The sequence below is a fragment of the Heterocephalus glaber genome, unplaced genomic scaffold (genome assembly GCF_053883595.1).
Source record: "Heterocephalus glaber isolate CG9 unplaced genomic scaffold, H.glaber_assembly_v1.0 deba00001781, whole genome shotgun sequence".
NCBI lineage: Eukaryota > Metazoa > Chordata > Mammalia > Rodentia > Bathyergidae > Heterocephalus > Heterocephalus glaber.
In genome coordinates, this window is record NW_028258467.1 from 10,992,790 (window position 1) to 11,012,781 (window position 19,992).

Consider the following 19,992-nt stretch of genomic DNA (forward strand, 5'->3'; position numbering starts at 1 on the left):
TGTAGAGGGCTAGGTAACTGTACATTTTGGGCTTTGAGGGCCATGTGGTTGCTGTCTAGTCAACTCCCAACCCAGGCGAATTTTGCTGTGAAGCAGCTCCACGGAGGCTGTTGTGTTTAGCGTGCTTACTTTGGGGCTTGGGGTCACAGGTTCTCCCATCATCAGGTCGACAACCTGTAGCAGGGGGTGGGAGCCAGGCAGCCCCCAGCCCTCCTGTGTCGTCTGTCCACGCGTATTCACACACAGCAACTCGCCAAGCATTTGGAACCAGACTCATTTGAACAGAGACCCAAAATAATTTTAATGCAAATAACAAAACAAGTTAGTCTGCCTCCATCACATGCCCCCCCATTAAGAATTACAGTACTTTATAAAAATGTCGTAAGATGCACAAACTACAGTTCCTTCAAATACAGTTTTTAAATTTGGTCCTAATATTTGCTTCTTGGACATCTTAGCTAATTTGGTTGTAGTTCTTGAATAACTGATGATAAGCACCAACTGAGGGCTGATTCTACCTACGGGGAAGACGGGTGGATATTTTCTCCCTGACTTCATCAGCTTTCTCCACCTTCCCCAATGCACATCACACAGCAGGGAAGAAGCATCTCTCGTGTCTTCCAAACCTCAGTGTCACCGATGGATGTGGGCCCTGATGTCAGACTGAGGGGCAGCCAGCCAGGAAAACCCCTGAGGTCATGCTGGATGGTATTGATCCTGCCATACCTGAGATCCACCCAAATGGCTCTGCTGCCCAGAACCACGCCTCTAGGGGATCCTCTTTTGCCTCATCTGCTGTGGGGTCCATGGGGCCTCCTCAGAAGTGTCATCTGGGTACAATACAGACAGGCACTGCCCAATGCCATCTGTCTGAGCTGACTGGAGCTATATTTAGGTGGGTCTAATGCCTTGGGGCATTTGAAAACAGGTGCACATAAAGCAGGCTCCCTCCAACCTCAGGGACTGTTTTGAATTCTCAGTTGTGCCCTCTGTAGCTCCATCTGAGTTTGTAGTTTTTCCTACCTGGTCTCTCTCCTCCACTAGACTGAGCCCCAGGAGGACAGAGACTGTCTTGGAGGGAGTCCCTGGTCCCTGGCATGCAGCAAATTTGCCAGGATTTATGTTGATGAATGAATGAGTGAGTGAATGAATGAAGGATGGATGGTCCTCTGGGGCTGCAGGAATGGGGGCTAACAGAGGCAGCCAGCTTTAGGGTACAGGGCCAGAAGGGAAGGAAGAGGCCTGGGAGAGGTGAGGAGCCACTGGGACACATGCCGGGGGTGCAGCACAGGTGGCCCAGATGTAAACAGCTGTGGAAGAGACAGCAAGAACCGAGAGCTGGTAGAGGCCAAGGTCTGGCCTGGAGTGGGCCTTCTCAACACAAGTCTGCTAGCAGCCTGCTCACCTGGCTTGGGGCTTGTGATCCCCAACCCAGGGCATCCCAGCACCTTCCAAGGAGCTTGTTAGAAATGCAGATTCCGATCCCTTGAAGACCTATGCTAAGGGTCCAGGGAGTGGACCTAGAGTCTGCATTTTAAAAAATGCTCCATGGAATCACTTGTGGAGATTCTTTGCCTATATCTGAGAGCCATCTGGAGGATGACTGTCCCTAAGGCAAGCAAGAGACGCTGACAGCAAATCTGGGTATCAACCCCAGCCCACTGCAGGAGGGCGCGGGCTCTGGTTCCCTTGAAGACAGGACATCAGGGGCTGTATACACCTGGTTCTCCTGTGAACTTGGGCTCATCGACTGAGGACATTGTCGTCCCTCACCTGGGTCCCTCCTCACTTCACCTTCCACCTCAGACAGAGACTCAGGAAGGAAAGCTGAGGAGGGGAATGGAGGGGCAAGGCCAAGCCCTATAGGAAACACCTCCCAGAGACCCAAACAGGTCTTGTCACACTGCTCCCCAGCCCCAGGGTTAAGAAATGTCCTGCCCAGTGCTCTCTGCATTGTGCCTTTGTCTTGCAGAGACTTGGGTGGGCAGGAGTTCTGAATACCAGCCTATTCTCTGATCTCAAAAATGCAAAAACTCCTCTCTCCCTCCACTTTTTTTTTTTTTCCTTTTGGCTTCTAAAGGAAACAATATGTTTGCTAGAAAAACCACAAAAAAATGATTATATACAAAACAGTTATCTGGCGTGGATTCTGTGTAGCAGTGACCCGGCTCCCCAGCCCTATTTGCGCTTCCGCAGGATCGTGTACATTAGGCTGCTGACCAAGGTAAAGGAGAAGGACACCCAGGCCAGGATGAAAGAGTAGCCGTATCTGCCTTCTGAGGTCTGGAAGTAGACACCGTTGCTTCTGTGAAAGTCTTCTCGGCGGTCGGTGTAAATGGAAGCACCGATCATGACACACAGACCTGTCAGGAACAAAGCAGGGTTCCAATAAAGCCACAGTGCGCTCCAAAGAGTCAGGAGCCCGGGGCCAGAGCTGAAGACAGACTTCAGCATTTAGTATTGGCAGGTACTTATTTCAGTCGATTGGGAACATTACATTAATGGTGGCAGAACACTGCCACCTACCTTGTGGCTACTTCTCTATTATTGCTGGCTGAACTTAGTCTTGTTGGGGCATAAAATACCAGCCCAGAAGATGGGTCCTACCTGACTCAAGGCAGGAGTCAGCACACTTGTCCTATGAAGGGCCCGAGTATAAACAGTCCAGGCTTTGGGGGGGTCTACAGTCACAACTACTCGCCTCACCAACTGGACTGTGACACCAACATAGGCAATACACAAACAAACGGGAGTGTCTGTGTTCCAGCACAACTTTCTTTACAAAAGCATGGGCCATAGTTTGCCAACCCTGTTTACTTGTTATAACTTATAGATTTATAGGTCCTGTTCACAGAATATCCTTCAGTGAAAGATTTTATTCCTTGGAAAGATGAGGGAAAAGAAAGCATTTCTAATTGCTTGCTTCTTTAGATACAGTCAGGTCAGGATGGAATGTCTGGTGCTGCAGCAGCCTTTTTGGGACCATGCAGGGGTCATCATCAACATTTTTAAGATGACAGAATAAAAGGATGGAAAGAGTTGGGATGTTTGATGCTGAGGACCTGCCAAACCAACTCTGGTATCTGCCACCTCCAGGCTACTTATGTAAGAACAGTAAGTAGCCTTATGGCTGAAGTCATTGTTCACTGTGTTTTCACCTTCATGCAGCCCAAACCGCATCCCAATTGAAATACCTGAAGTGCCAATATTCACAGACAGGAAGCTGGTAGCACTGACTGTCCTTGGGGACCTACTTCTCTCCTGGACAGGCAGTTCTTACAGATCTGTCCATCAAAGGGCCCAGGCCTTACCTGGCCAGCTTTCTTAAAACAACCACAAATGATCATGTCATGGCAGAGGCTTCTTCACCCGATTTCAGCCTTGCTAACCTTCACAGGTAGAAAAAGGTGTGCTGAGCCCTGTGCTTGCTCCAAGTTCCTCCAGCTTTGAGGCTGAGAGTCGCTCATCTCTTTACCTCCAGGAGCCTGTACAGTCCTAAGTGCACACTTCTGCACCAAGCACCCTTAAACCTGCTGGTGGCTTCCCCCTAGCTTGGGATAGAACCCCCGGGCCTTTCTGTGCCTGCAAGACTCCATGCGGGCCCTGCCTGCCCAACTGGCCGACGTCCCACCACAGCCCGGAACTCCACACTGCAGCCCCACTGGCCGGCTCTCAGGCTGCCCGACGTAGGGCTCCGGCTACACCATTCCCTTCCCCAGCACACTCTTCCCCGACCCTGTACCCAGACAGCACACTGTAGACAGCAGCTCCTGCTCCCTTGCTGATCCCAGCTCGGGCTTCACAGCCTCTGGACACCCACCTTCCCTGACCCCCTAGCTAAATCCGAACTCTGGATTATAAAGTGCACAGCCAGCTTCTCCTTTCTGAGGCTTTGCCGGACTCACAGGCCATGAGCTGGATGATGGCAGTCAGGACGAACCTCTCCCCCTGCTTGAGGCGGAAGAGCTGCAGCAGGAAGATGAAGAAGGCGATGCAGCAGAGGATGGTGGACAGGATCATGGAGGCCTGCACGGCCTGCAGTGTGGAGTAATCTGCGAGCAGAGGGTGCGGGCGTGGGCTGAGGACCCGTAGTCTACGCAAGGGCAGCCAAGGAGCCTCCCAGACCTCCTCCCAGGGTCACCTGTGCACTTGACAGAGGGAGGGGCCTCAACACCCTCAGCAAGTCTTCCCCACCTGCCTCTAGCTTGGGTGTTGAGTGGTGACTCTGGCTTGTTCTGGTCCCTCTTCCATGAGGCACTGAGTAAAGCCAGGCCGGGCCACCTCAGCAGGTGGGGAGCAGGAGAGGGGTGGGGTCGGAACACTTGCATCTGGCTGAAGGAACCTCCCCTTCCCCCTGGGAGGGGCACACTCACCTACAAAGTTTTCATTGATTTCTGTACAGTTCGTGTTGTTGACGCACACCCTCCAGACATCTGCAAAAAAGTCTTCTCCTACCCACCAGTTCTGCAAAGGGAAACAGCAAGAGAGAGAAGGAATGTTGTCACTGAGGCGATACAGAGTCCTAACAGCATGTGAGATGCAAGTAAACACTGCACCTATTGGGCTCCATCCTTCAAACTGCAGGGTGCAGGTGAATCACCTGGGTCTTGTTCAACCCAGACTCTGAGGCAGGAGGCCTGGGCTGGGGCTGAAGGGCTAACGGAACAAGGTTCCAGACTACCCAGACTGCAGGTGTGCGGAGGGACCAGAGGGCTCACATCCTTCTGGCCCAGAGGGGACGCTACTAAGAGACGATCCCACCAGAAAGGATGATGTGGAGAGGGCAGCCTGTGACCAACAGACACCGAACTCTCCAGCCTCAGCCAGTGCGTCCATTTCCCTCTGAGCTTTCTGTGCCCCGCGTGCCTGGGACAGCCTTCCTTCTGCTGTCCCTCCCCCAAAGACTGGGCACCTCCCTCCGTGAGGGCCCGGCTATGAAGCTGAGCCCAGTTCCAACAGCATGATGAGCACCGTCTGTCCTGCTGTCTCCTCAAAAGAAACAGGATTCCTGCTCCCAAAGCCTGTCTGTCCTTTCTACTAAGTCTAGGACCGTCTCAGGATCCCAAAGGATGCAATGCAAGAACTAGAAAAAGGAGATTCTAAAAGAATATCCAATACCATTTATCTCAGACTGTGGACCCTTTCAAAGAGTCACAGCATTCACGGAGTCCCTGCTCAGGCCACTCATGGCAGCTCAGCAAGAACATCTGGGGCCCAAGCTGCACCCACCTCCCCTGACAGAATCTAGGAGCTACAGCCTCCAGGGTGGTGTATACCCTGCAGTGTAAACTCTGGCAAGGCCCTGAACTATTGGAGGCTCAGTTCCCTCATCAGGAAATGATCAGCACTAAAGGCCCATAGTGGTCGGGTGTTACCAAGTGGCAGGTGTTACTGTTGTCAAGATGATTAATCACAGGGGACCTCTAGTGGGCAGAGCTGGTGACCACTTTGGGGCCCTTTGAGTGGTGTTTCAGCCCCTTAAATATCTCTGCAGTTTAAAATGATCAGGATTAAAACCAGGCCTTTGGATCAGGGCGTGGGCCCAAGAGGATCTTTGTTAAAAGCTTCATTTCCTGCCTGGAAGGATTTTAATGTAAACCAAAGAGATTATCAAATATGCTCTTGCCATATGGCTGCCAGCTGGATACTAAAGGGAAGAGTTAAATTTTCAGGGGCCACGTAGAGTCTGGAAAGTTCCATGCAGGGAGGGCATGGCCAGGTGAGCTAGGCTTCCTGGCTGGTAAGGAGGTGCTAGGAGCAGGGAGCAGAGGTGGCCCATGATGGGTCACCTGGAGGATCTAGGAGAGTGGCCCTTGGTGATTTTGCTCTATGTAGAACACCAGGCAATGTCTGAAGAGACCTTTGAGTTTTATAAATAGGGGTGGAGGTCTCAGGGGCATCAAATGGCAAGCTGCTAAGCCCCTTCAATGTCCTGGACAGTCCCTGCAACCAAGCATTATCCAGCCCAGATGAGGTTGAGACCTAAGATCTGCAGGAGAGCTGAATTCACACAGTCCTCAAAGGGCTGCCCAGAGTCAGGCATCCAAGTAGGATCAGTGGGAGCAATGAGAGGGGAGAGGACGTAGGTTCCTGTCTTCCAGGTCCCGCAGTCCAAACTCAAACAGGTGATGCTCTAGAAGCCCCACACAGGCTGTGGTGGCTAAGCTTGATTGTGTCAGCTTGATTGGCATGGGAGCCACCCGGGGAGGGGGTGGGAGCACACTTCTGGGGATGTCAGTGTGTGCACTAGAGGGGTGACCTTGGGGTCTATGTCTGGTCCCTAGTACCTTCCTTTCTGGCACTGTCCCATGCTCTGCTTCATATCTGCCATAAACTAAGCAGCTCTGCTCCACCATGCCCTTCTACCATAATGTTCCTGCCTTGGAGCCAGCTGACCATGGACTGAATTCCCCAAAACCATAAGCCAAATTAACCCTCTCTTCCTTTAAGTTGTGGGTATCAGGTATTGTGCCTCAGAAATCTAATAAAGAGGCCAAGGAAACACTTTGGCAGGGAGGTCACCCTCAAATCACAGTCAAGTCAACCATGTTCTCTATTCTGCTTCTATTGGCTCTAGATTTCAAGGGCCCCGAGATGATCAGTGGGAACAGAAACTCACATTGTCGATGGTGGCAATGAATAGCAGTGCTGCAGAGGTGATGTGGAAGGCAATGATGAAGAAAAGAAGCACCAACATGTTCACAGAGCGAGGTGGGTCGAGGGGTCACACTGAAGCCCAGAGAAGGATGTGCTAAAAGGAGGAGGAACAAGTTCAGTGACAGAACAAAATTCAAAAGACAAATGAGCAAATTTTGTTTTGTCTTGGTTTTGTTTTTTGAGACAGGGTCTTCCTAAGTTGCCCAAGCTAACCTCAAATTTGCAACCCTCCTGCCTCAGCCTACTGAGTCCCAGGATTTTAGGCACGCACTACAACACCTGGCTATAAATGAGCAACTGTGAATGGGGCCTTAGAAAATAAAAACTTGCTCTTCTCATCTTCCCTCCCCTAGAGACTTTCAGGGGACCAGAGTCTGGCCAGAGGTGCTGTCCCCTGCTGGATCTGGACACCAAGAATTTCTTGTGGGACAGAAGGATAAGAACTTATTAAAATCCCTATCTCAGAAAACCACTGTGCCTCCTCAGCAGGCTGGAGGTATAGGGTCAAAAAGAAGCAGCTCAGTGTGCAAACATGCTGTTCCTGGGCTGAGGGTGTGCCCCAGTGGAAGAGCACTTGCTTAGCATGCTCAAGGCCCAAGGTTCAATTCGCCAGTAGCAAAAAGCAAATAAATAAATAAAGTCCTATTGTTGACCTCTTCTATCCCAGGAACTCATGATCTGAGTTGTCATTATCGAGGTCCTGTTTTGTAACAAAGCAAAATGATCACAATACAAAAGTATTTACAAATGATCTGACCACTTAGAAAATTAGTCCCTGCTCCAACACTCCTCCTCTTAATACCTATCTCCATTTGAACAACACTGGCTCATAAAACAGAAATACAATGGGTGGTAGACAGCCGCCATTTCTCTTCCTTCAAGCTGATCTCACAGGAAAACTACATTTCCCACACTCCCTTGCAGGTAGGTTCGAGCAATTTCCAGGGTCAGCATAAAAGAACAGTTGTGAGTCCTACACACACACACACACACACACACACCCCATGAAGAAGTTGAGATGGTATAGCCACACTACACTGAAACCTCACACCTTGGACAGAGACACAATTGAGAAATAGGCCTCTGGATGTTAAATCACTGAGAGTGCAGGGTAATTTTTTTACTCTGGTAAAATAATCTGAATCATGTACAATAGGAAGTGACTGCAAAGTGAAATTAGAGATCTTGCAAAAGAACTAGAGTTACACTAATCTGATGAAAGTGACACTGGATGATTCCTCAAAGGGCACCAAGGGTATTTATGTGCGAGAACTTGTCTGAGATGGAGTAATTTGCAATAAGAGAAGAAAAAATAAATAAACAAGAGATGATATGGGTGGAATAAAACATTCAAAAGAATGCTTTGAATACCAAAGGATTGAAAGTAATACTTGAGAAAGTTGATGAAATCTCTGAACATTTTTATAAACATGATCATCATCTTGCTCAACAAAACTCAAACATCCAGTGAGAATGTCCCATCTGCAATCTGACTGGAGGATACAACCCTCAACGCCCAAAATCATCACTTAGTTCACTCTTCTTCCATTGCAATAATTTGCAACCAGCGTCTATTACTAACATTTTATAAAAAATAAAATTAATTTTTAAAAATATATTCCAAATCTGACCATGTTTTCATTATAAAGTGTTAGCCCCAGTTTAAATGGAATAATACACACATATATGTGTACACACACACACGACATATTTTTTGAACCACTTGAGAGTAAGCTGCCTAAAACCAAACCTCTTTGTGTCTAAATACATTAACATGTGACTGAAAAACAAGAGCATTTTCTTATATACCCACAGTACATCACAATTAAGAAATATAATAGAATCCTATCATCTCACCTGTGTCCATATTCAAATTTCCCCATAACCCTCTGTGTAACATTCCTTTTTCCTTGCCCAGGATCCAATCCAAGATGATAAATTACATTTTGTTGTCAAGTTTCTTTAGTCTCCAGTCTAGAATAGTTCCTCATTCTTTCTTTGTTTTTCATGACATTGATACTACTTAGGAGAATCGACCATTTTTATTGGATGAAATTTTCAGCAAATTTGTGTTTCATGTTTTCTCATGATCCAATTCAGGTAATGTTTCCTTGGCAGGAAAGTTACCTAAGTACTGTGTCCTCAGAATACCCACCAGGAGGTGCATCCGGTCAGACTCTCCTATGACTACTGATATCAGCTGTGATCAGCTGGTTATGGTCTTCTGGCTTCATTCGCTGAACATTTTTCCTTTGCAATTACAAAAGTAATTGAGGGGGACATATTTTTATTGTAGTAAAATACACACTATATAAAATTTGCCATCCATGAGAGTATATTCAAAATATTGTTCATCCATTGTCACCATCTAGAACATTTCATCACTCTCAAAGGAAACTGTATCCATGAAGTAGTCACTGCCCATTTTCCCTCCTTCTGATCCCTGCTGGCCACTAAATGCTCTGTCTCTATGCGTTTGCCTATTCTGGACACATCATGTACACGAGATCATACATATGTGCCCTTCTCTGTGTGTTTTCATTTAGCACCATGTTTTCAAGGCCCACTGTGTTGATGGCTAAGGAGCTAACGGAGGAGCTATGGAGGTGATGTAGACAGCCCACTGCTCAGGGAACTTTCACCCAATCCTTTGCGTATCGGCTGATTTTTTTTTTAGGTGATACTGGAGGTTGAATCCAGCTTGGCGCTGAACTACATCCCCAGCCCTTCTCTTCTGCTCCCCTCCTCCCCTCCTCCCCTCCCTTCCTTCCCTTCCCCCCCCTCCTTCCCTTTCTCCTTCCCCTTTCCCGTCCCCTTCCACTTCCCCCTCCTCCTCCCCGTCCCTCTCTCTCCTCTCCCTCTCTTTCTTTGACAAATCTTGCTAAATTGTCTAGACTGGACTCGGAATCCTCCTCCTACCTCAGCCTCAGAGTGCTAGGTGTGTCACCACGCTCAGCTTGATATATCTGAAAATGTATTGACGAAAGTTGTCTTTGTTTGGTACTCTCCTCCTTTCACGGACACACTGCACAAACCCTCCATCCCTCCTCCACCAGCTCTCCTCCTGTTATTCCCTCGTGGGAATGACCTCAGCTCCTGGGCTCACACAGGGGCTGCTCCTTGAGACCCAGGACTCAACCCAGTGAGCCAGCAGCTGTGTGGCTGTAGCACTCGGCCTGGGAGGTCCCAGCAGGAATTCTGTGCATCACCACTTGGGAAAACCCAATGAAGCAGCTCAGAAATTCTTCCAATTCCTTTCACACAGACAAATTCCCCTTTGTTTACACCTGCGTCATTCTCAGCTGCTATCTTATGCTGCCTCAAAATAGTTGCATTTCTGAGCTTGGAAAAAGGCTCACAAACCATGCTGACTACCATGCTACTTTAATATCATCTGGAATGCCAAAGGCCGAGTTCACCAGGGTCAGGGACTCCAAGATGAGAATGGCTCCATATATTGTCCAGCCCAGGTGACACAACTGCATATGGATACAAATCTGAAACTTTCTGGAAAAGAAAAAAGGGCTTTAACCCATTATTTTCCCCAAAGCATAAATTCCAAAGCGTGGAATTCAAATATTACAAAGCATGGTTTTGAATGGTACATTGCTGGGGGATTAAATAACCCCGAACTACATAGTGAGAAAAGCCTCAACTCAGTCCTTCTAAGTACACCTGGGAAAAAGATCCAGTTCAGTGCTCATCTGTCTCTAATGCTTGCCAGGCTTTTCTTGCTTTTTGTTTGTTTGTTTGCTTGTTTGTTTCACAAAAAAGAAAAGCCTAAGCTTTGGCCAGGCCACAGCTTGTAGCTAGAATTTAACAGCATTGTTTTGAGTTTATTTAAGGTTCTTTCTTTTTTACAGTAATACCATTTATAGTAGTGACATAAAATATCCTTTTAAAACAAATTTGTTAAAGTTTTGAACTGGGTCATTTAAGAAAAACACTATGTAAGTAAAAATGTGGACCTCAGAGCTAGGGAAGTCCTGGCAGTCCATCTCAAATGCCTGGTAGACCTCTGGGATGCACTGCGTTAAGCCATGGGAGTGATTTCTCTTGGAAATTTTAGATATCAGGAATTGGCTCCTACAGGGAAAGGGCTATGTTTTTGAGCCCAGTTTAAGAGAAACCTATGCGAGCTTACAAGGGTGGCTGGAGATTGTTTTAGTTTTTTTTGGTACCAGGGATCGAACTTGGGACCTTGCGCTTGTGAGGCAGGCGCCGGAAACACTGAGCTAAATCCCCCGCCCTGGAGATTGTTTTAAACCCTTGGGCATCCATGAAACTTAAGGAATACAGAAGTAGATGTCACTTACTTAGTACTCTCCCATGGTGACATCTGGAATTCAGATCGCCAGTAAAAAGCAAAATGAGGTAAAACAATGACAGAACTTGTGGCATAGCTGGTGACCTCACCAAAAGCCTTGGAAAAAATTATACAGAAGGTGAAGGAAGCCCACAAATCTTTAAGAGGGAATGAAAATGACCCTTTCCTCCTTTATCTCGATATAAAGTAAGTCTCCCTTCTGTACCACCACACCTGACGCCAGGCTCCCAGTCCCCTTCCGAGAGGCAGCCATTCCCCTCAGGTTCCTGCACATCCTTCTACAGATATTTGTTAGGAGGAACATTTACTCCCCACTCCTCCTGTTTCTGTGTGGAGGGTAACACAGTAACACTTACCGCCATTGGCATCTTTCTGGGTTGGTGGAGCAGTACAGCACTTTGCTCTTCCCTCAGTGGGGTTTGGCATCTAAGTCCCATGCACCAACAACCTAGCTTTTCTCACCAATAATCACGGATATGAATCCACTTCATCCTCTGAATGTCTGCCTAGTGTTCTGTTGTGTGGCCATGCCCCACTTACCCAGTTCCTTCCTTAGCCAGCATGCCATGTTTATATACCCATTGGCAGCCAGTGGTATGGATGCCATTTAGGTGGCTTCAGGACTTTTGCTACTCCACATTACACTCCCAGTGTGTACTCTGCACTTATTTCTTTGCACACTTGTGTTAGTACATGTGAAAGACTGACACCTGGATGTGAAGCTGCTGGGTCACAGAGTATGTGTATTTAAGTACTTTTACTTGTAATTTAAATTTTAAAACTTAATTTACTACAAAGCATACTGGGCATCATCAGTGCTCTGTCAGCCTTGACCTTCAGCTGGTTTCAAAGGGCATCAAGCACTGAGCCAACTGTTATGCATGACATGGGTGGAGAACCCTTGACATTTTGTCTCTGACTTACCAACATCCCTTGCTTGGTTCCCGGAAGTATAACTCTGGCCTTAATATACACAGCAACCTCTGCCGGCCTCAGAGCTTGCCCACTGGGCTTGTCTCCTGCCATAGCACAAAACCATGCTGCACCCTATCATCCTGGGGACTCGGAGGACCAAACAACTCTCTGGCTTCATGTTGGATCAAGACAGGCCCAACAAGCCCAGTGTGGCATTTGAATTAATGCTTGCCATTCATAGAAACTTTTTTTTTTTTTCAAATGGAATGGTGAATGCTGATTCCCACCTCCAGCCCTGCCTTTGTTCCTTTGGACCTCAGGGGTCTGCCTCACACTGGCCGTGTCACCTCAACACAGTCCCCTGGAGCAGTCTCTCCCTCCCACCCTCAGCTCTCTGTCTCACGCCATTGTCCAAGTTTCAGTTCCAACAGCCCCTCCTCAGAGTAGAGTCCCTGACCACCAGGTGCAAGTCACCTCGGCCCCTCTAGCACTATCCATACCGCCCCCACACACACACTTGTCTTTGGAGGACCAGCATTCCCTGGAAGCATCTTATCTGCTACTTGTTCATTGTCCTTGTTCCCCTCTGCTCAGAAAGCTGTCATTTACAGTTCTGGAAATGCACAACTGTAAAGCTCTGTGGAAAACTCAAAGCCCTGATTGTCCAGAGGTGGGAATGGAAACCAGGGAGGGCCAAAGCTTGTTCCAGTCCCATAGGAAAGCGGGAGCAAGGCTTCCAAATAGTGTCTCATGGCCCGCACTCCAGGCACTCTTTTGACTGTGGTGAGACACCCCTCCCCAAGGTCCGCAACAACCTTTTAACAGTCTGTGACCATCTCCCAAAGCCTCTGTTGTGTTCAGGCACAACCTTCACTGAGCAATTTCTTCACTGCGCAATTTCTTCAGGGGCTGAGAAGAACATTTAAGAAAGTGCCCTGGGTTTGGGCGGTGACCTGCCTGAAGCTGGGGGATTGCATTAGATTGGCTTTTTTACTTCCTGTGTAATAGCCAAAGCCCTATGATCGCAGAACTTCTCTTTTAAAAATATGCGTTTTTCTATATAATACATGTGATGTTTCAGACAACAGAACCCAAAGGCATCTGATGAAAAACCACAGCCTCCTGCCTTCCTCAGTCCTCCTCCTCAGAAACCATGATTTCAGCCCTTCCAGCTCCCCTCAGCTCTCCGTACTGCCAAACGATGCTCACCCACTTCTAGTTCCCATTAGCTCATTATTAGTGACTTCCTACTCAGAGAAGTTTTTCTTTTTCACCACCATTTGCTCCCATCTCCGGCCTCTCATCATTCCAGTTCAGCCTCTACTTGGATCACTAATCATCACTCACAGTGTCACCGAGTGAGCACCCTACCCTGCGGAGCCAAATGCTGCACTACGACTGCTTTTTCTTGAGAAACCCTTCTCTTCCTGTAGTATTTCTGGTTCTCTGTTTCTCTCTCTCCCTCCTTCCCTTCCTCCTTCCCTCCATTTTCCACGTTTCTTACAAAATTTTTCCAAAACATTTCTTTTTCCCATACTGGAGATGGAACCCAGTCACTCACACATGCTAGGCAAGTGCTTTATCACTCAGCTACGTCCTCAGTTCTTTTATTTTGAAACAGAGTCTCGGATAAGTTAGACAGTCTGGCCTTGAACTTGTGATCCTCCTGCCTCAGGCTCCAGAGCAGCTGGGATGAAAGACATGCATTGCCACTCCTGGCCCCAATTTTAAAAAAACATTGCAGGTCCTTTGCTGCAGAAGCCCAGACGCAAAGCAAATGTTTGGCTTTGGCTCACGCCTGTGATTCGATGCATTCTTAGGGTGTACATTCTGCAGCCAAGTCCTCTTCAGACTCTGCCTTCCCAGCTCTCTGCCATGTGCAGCCTCAGCAGCTGCTGCTGTCACAGCACAAGTACGACAAGCAGTCCACACATGGCATTCTGCAGGGGGGACTAGCAAATTCCATCCTGGGCTGCGAAACTGCAAGAGATGTAGCAGTTAAAGCAGATCTCCAGAGAGGGGAGCCCAGAGGGGTCACTCCACATGCAACTGAGACCTGCAGTTTACACAGTGTGACCTATCAGTCTTGACCTTCAGCTGGTCTTCAAAGGGTGTCAAGTACTGAGCCAAGTGTCATGCAGAACATGGTGGAGTATCCTTCCCATCCTTTTGTGTCCTTCCTGTCAACCTTATGAAGCTAGTGGAGCAAGGGATCATTATCCCCATTTTACATATGAGAGGCAAAGGTTCTCCGAAGTTTCAGGTGATTTGCCAAAGTTTGCAAAGCTGGGACTCAAACCCTTGGTTTTCAGACTCCAAATCCAGGACATTTTTCCACTCTCCCCTTTTCTACTCACATGCTCATGGCCTAATGAAAAACACACAGCAGCCTAATTAAAATGTGGCAGAAAAGCAGAGCAGTGCCCAATCATCACCTTATCCTTACCTTTGGCTGGATTTCCCTTGAGCTTTGGGCCAGGCAGGAGTTATTCCTGCAGGCAAAATCTCTCTGCACTGTCCTGGTAACTAATGTGCAGTCACGCCTGGGGTAATTAAGAGAGGGCCTGATTAAGAGCTACCCTTTAGTCTTCACCTGCACTAAAAATAGTCTTCTGCATCTTTAATTCTTAAGCTCATTGGCCAAGTTGAAATATGTGTTGTCTTTTTTGATCCCCTTTGAGATTTGCATGGATTATGAACAGGGTACTTCCTTGATCATTAAAAAGAGTCATTCAGGCATGGTAGAATGGACTCAATTCTGTTCTTCTAAGTTTATTACAGTGCACCCCCAAACCATGCAGAAACCCCCATGGTTCTCACAGGGCATAATAAATTGCCTGGATTGGTTTTGGTGCCCAGTAGACTCCACGCAAGCTACCTTCAGATTGTAGACCCAAGTTCTCTCCATTCCATGAAATGCCCATAAAAATAATGACACAGCTGGACAGAGCGGAGCACCTAAGCTCAGCTGCTTGGAGGCTGAGGCAGGAGGTGCAAAAATTTGAGGTAATCTTGACAATTTAGCAAGATCCTGTTTCAAAATAAAAAATAAGGACGGGGATTTAGCTCAGTGATTCTGCCACCTGCCTCGAAAGCGCAAAGACCCGAGTTCGATCCCCAGTATCAAAATTAAATTAAATTAAATTAAAAAATAAAAAGGGCTGGGGATGTTGCTCAATGGTAGAGCAATCCTCAATATTGAAAAAAGAAAAAACACTGGATATTAGATATTAAAATTATGTTTAAAGTTTAAATGAAAGAATCAATAACCAGGGTAGGAAAAGCAGCAACAAGCACCCTCCAGGCCCGTGGACTGGGCAGAGCAGGGCTGAGAAGGAGGCACTAGAGGCAAAAGGGAGTAAGACCCTGGGGTGTGGGTGGAGCCATGGAAATTCTGCACACAGAACAGAGTATTTGGAGCTCAGTGACTTTCAAGTTCTAAATGCTGACAGAGGAGACACCCCAGAAATGTCCATCCAGAACTCAGAGGACAAACAGGTGCACCGGGAGTTGATACCTCCTCACTGACTCCTAAGTAGAGGTGCCACTCTGCTGTGCCTTAGCAGGCTGCAAGCTTCAAGTGTGTGTGTGTGTGTGTGCGCGCGCGCGCGCGTGCTGGACATCCAGCCCTGGGTGTGGGAAACTCATAATAGCCCTGCTGGTGACTCACTGGCCCTCCCTTCCCCAGAGCTGATAATCAGTTTGCCATCACGGTGGGACATCAATGCCAGGGGCTTGTGGGTGAAGGGAAGTCCTGGGGACCCACAAACCAGCAGCATAGCATCCTCTCCCATCTTCTGCTTTGTAACATCTGTACTGCAGGAGCCCTTGCCCCAGCCCGCTTTGCTATGCCCACAGAAAGCAGCTTTGGCACACACATATTACATGTGCAAGAACAAGACCGAGGCTGGCCAACTTCCTGCCAAGGAGAACATGTTGTTAAGATGACCACCAGGTCCACCCAGCTCTGTCTCCATCCTGGGAGTTCTGCCCACAATTCAGGTCAAAGCCTGCACTGCAGCCCTTTCCTGGAATTGCAGGCACTGGGACAGGCCCAGAGTGTGGAGCCTCCCAACGCAGACCTGAGCTGTGGAACACAGGGGAAGCCCAGCTGAGGAGCAGCCGCCCAGCTGCACAACCAGAGGGACCTGAGTCAGAACCCAGGCCCCTGCCACTGCCCCAGCACTCCAGAGTGACACTGGGTTTGGCTTGTTTTCAGGAAGATAGAGGTCAGCTTAGCTTCCTGCCCTGGCATCTGGACACCAGCCAGCCCAGGCATCCGATATGCCCTTAGGACAGCTGAAGCCCATGTACCCTGTACTGAGCCTAACTTGGAGCTCAGTGGGGCCAGGGCCCTGGGCACGAAGCCAATACTCGGCTTTGTTTGGAAGTGGCCCCAGGCAGGACACTGGAATTTGGCCACGTTCCAAGGCAGAAGCCACTGAGGACGATGCTGTCTGCACAGCCATGGGTCTTCCAACCCACCAGAACAACAATAACTGTGACATCAACAATAGAGAGCCAATGTTTACTGCCGAGTACGTGCTGGGCACTATTCTAAGCTCTCCAGGCACACTAACTTGTTACTCATCAAAACACTGACATAGGAGCTATAATTAGCCCCATTTTACAGATAAAGAAAACAAATCCCAGAGAGGTTAGGAAACTTCCCCAAAGTCACATGGCTAATAAGGGTTGGAGCTGGGATTTGAACCCAGGCAGTCTGCAACAGGGTTATCATCATGCTGCCCAGCCTAAGCCTGGATTTTCCCGCCCTTGGGGGATCTTGATGCTTTAAGGCCTGATCAGAGAACCGTCCAAAGTCCAGGCCCTTGAGAAATGTCTGTGGGTAGTGGTGGAAATAGGTCCAGCAGTTGAAAGTATGGACAGGGCTGTCACTTGGGAGAAGATAGGAGTGAGGAACAGAAATCCTGGAGTCACAGGTGCGTGAGTGGCAGGGGAGAAGAATCACTGAAGGAGATAGAGAGGTGAGGCACCCCAGGAGGAGAAAATCAGGAGCCAGGAGAGAAGGACCAGATGAGAGGTTTAGGGTAGGCCATGCACTCACTGGTAGACATGGTCACAACAATTTCAGCGAAGCAAGTGAAAGCCCGTCATGAATTTTCTCTCACACACCGCTGCTCACCGGTGGATGCTGTTTTGTGGGTGTCTAGGTGGGTGTGATGTGCCCCCCACCATGGCAGTGGGCCTTGTATGCCCTTGTCAGGGGTCTTCCCAGCCCCTGGAGTGCAGAGCTCAGCAATGGGACCCAGAAATGTACGTTGGAGAAAGGCAGGAGGGAACCAGTGTTCAAGGAGCTACGTAAGAAGCTAATAAAAAGCAAAGAAATGGAGCTAGAGTTTTCTCTCATGTCTGGCAATAGAGGGAGGAAGAAGTATCTATCAAGGGCTGGGAGTTCCTTCCCATAGAGAAAACTCCAGTCTACAGGGCTTCATTGGTGAATTCTGCCAAACATTTAAGGAAGAATAATACCAATTCAACAAAACTGGCCCAGGAGGGCCGGGGATTTATCTCAGTGGTTTCGCCACCTGCTGTGCAAGCGCAAGGACCCAAGTTCAATGCCCGGTACCAAAAAAAAAAAAAAACTGGCCCAGGAACTGAAGAGAAGAGCAGCCCCCCAACTCATTCTGTGAGGCTGGCATTACCCTGATCCCAAAACCAGACGAAAGCACTATGAGAAAAGAAAATTACAGAGCCCAGTGTAGTGGTGCACACCTGAAATCCAGCACTCAGGAGACTGAGGCTGCAGTATGGTGAGCTCAAGACCAGCCTAGGCTACATAGTGAGTTCAAGTCCACCCTGGACTACATAGATCCTGTTTCAAAAGACAAACAAAAATCACTCAGTGGCACCTCGCCTGCCTTGCAAGCCCAAGGTCCTGAGTTTGATCCTCAGTACCAAAAATAAAAAGACAAAAAACAAAGAAAACAAAAATATAAACCAGTATCCATCATGTACACAAATGAAAATTTAAAAAAAAAATTTAGTAGATCTAATCCTTCTATCCAGTGGTAGGACCTATTTCTTCACCCACTGAACCCCAGCTTTGATTTGTTTTATCTGTGGGTTTTACTTTGTGATTTGTTTTATCAATAAAAGGAGGTGCCAATTCTAGCTAAAGGCCTGAAGAGATCTCTTGTTCTTCCCATGTCTTTCTCTGCCCAGCGACCACATGACGAGGTCAGGCTGGTCTGCTGGCGAGTGGAGAACATGTGGAACACAGACAGGCTTTTCCAGTGAAGCCAGCCGGCCTCAGGCAAACCGCCCTGCTGAACCCAGCCAAACTGCCCACCTGAGGGCATGAACTAAATCTACAGATTCTATTCAAGCCAGCACATGGTGGGGCAGCTTGTTACACAGCAGGAGCTAACTGATACCATGAAGAAACTCTGCTCTGTTAAGATTCAGAGCTCCTCGAGCACAGAAACCATGGCTTACTCATATCCCCCAGGGTCAAGGTTATTCAGCAAATACTTGTTGAATGCTTGCTGGTTTGTGCAGCTTCTACATAACAGCTAATAACTGCTGTTCTGCAAAGGCCTCTGGCTGACCCCATAGATTAGAGTTCATCATTGCCTGCCCTGCCGTCCTGAAATCATGCTGCCCAGAAAACCCACTCCACAACCCAGAGAGGGTTGGTGGTGCACCCAGAGGAACATAGCATATCAATGCAGGGGTGAGGCTGATCTAGAATAAGTTGCTGGGTGTGAGGCAGGTATCAAACTCAAGTTAAGAATTAAGTTAGGTTCTTTCCTTTGCAGAGGACCTGACATTTGTGATTTTCAGGCAATCCTAGGAGATCAGCTGTACTCATTTTAATAGTCATTTCCTCTTTCAAAAATGACAAAAGTTGTCATTTCTGGCAGGCAACTCAGCCAGGCCCAAGGCGCCTCCAGACCAGGAAACCAGGGCTCCACCTGGTTAACCTGTAAGTTAAGACAGGATGGAGACAAAGGGCAGCTAGCAGCTGGAAGCATTGGTGCAAAATGAGAGAATAACACAGACTGAAGCCTGATGGACTGGACTTCATCCAGCAGCTTAACTGCTCCATGCCTCAGTTTCCTCATCTGAAAAGTGGGTGTGACATAGATATACCCACCTCCTAGGGCTAAGGGGAGATAATTGGGAGAAAGTGCTTAGAACAGCTCTTGACATACTGTAGGTGCTCCGGACGTGTGCGCATCATCACCAGCATCGAAGGCAAGGAGCTGACCTTGGAAGTGACCCCTCGACCCAGCCTATCCCCTCCCAATGTAGCCAGTGTCCTGCCCTCCTGTCCACTGCCACTGCTGTCAGACAGGCGTCACCAAGTGAAAACAAACCACCTGGGCTGTCTCCTGGTGTAGGTAGTGGGAAATGCAAGCAGCCAACAGGTAACATGGGGGCAAGGACTCAGGAGACACTGCAGGCACTGTCCTAGCCCTGCCTTTGTCAATGCTGCTCCAAATCTGTGGTCCCCACATCGCCCTCAGAATCTCAGGTATACTCATGTACTCCCTGCATTCCTAGTCATTCTCTTTTTAAACTTACATTTTGCTCAAAGGAACCCTTAGATCACAGCTGAAATAGGAAGTCAGCATCGCCTTCCATAAATAGAGGGTGCTGGGAAAAATAAACACATTGAAAATAAAATGATGTTATTAAATTCCAGCTAGAAATTCTTGCTCCAAGAGCTCTGAGTTCAAGGCCAACTTTCTATCTCTTTCTTTGCTAAAACAGGGTGTCACAAGTGTGTGGGAATGTCAAAGTTACATTAGCACAAACCTGAGGTTTCCTCTTTGGAGGGTTGAAAGAGAACTGAAAAGGGGATGATTTAAAAGAGATTTTAGTTTATGTAATGCTAGGTGTCTGGTCACATGAAAGCACTCTCACCTGTGAGAGTTTACTTCACATGTCAACTTGTTGCAGGTGTGGTGTCTCTGGGACGGTTTGGGGATGAGACGCACATTTGAATCACTAGACTCCAAATCAAGCAGATTGCTCTCCCTAACGTGGTGGGCCTTGTTCAATCAGCTGAAGGCCTGACCTGAACAAAACATTAACCTCCTTCAGGCAACAGGAAATTCTGCCAG

General features: G+C 48.1%; 1 protein-coding gene across 3 annotated transcripts in view; it reads right to left on the reverse strand.

Moving 5' to 3' along the window:
- Positions 1–276: 276 nt before the first annotated feature.
- Positions 277–19,992, reverse strand: part of Emp2 (epithelial membrane protein 2) — a 34,556-nt gene continuing 14,840 nt past the window's right edge. For all 3 annotated transcript variants that reach the window (XM_087202948.1, XM_004864877.3, XM_087202947.1), the window contains exons 2-5: positions 6,620–6,751; positions 4,374–4,464; positions 3,906–4,052; positions 277–2,363 (exon numbers count right to left, since the gene is read on the reverse strand). In XM_087202948.1, the coding sequence (XP_087059074.1) occupies positions 2,179–2,363; positions 3,906–4,052; positions 4,374–4,464; positions 6,620–6,697 (501 nt within the window). In that variant the 5' untranslated portion in view covers positions 6,698–6,751 and the 3' untranslated portion in view covers positions 277–2,178. The remainder of the gene's footprint in view (positions 2,364–3,905; positions 4,053–4,373; positions 4,465–6,619; positions 6,752–19,992) is intronic.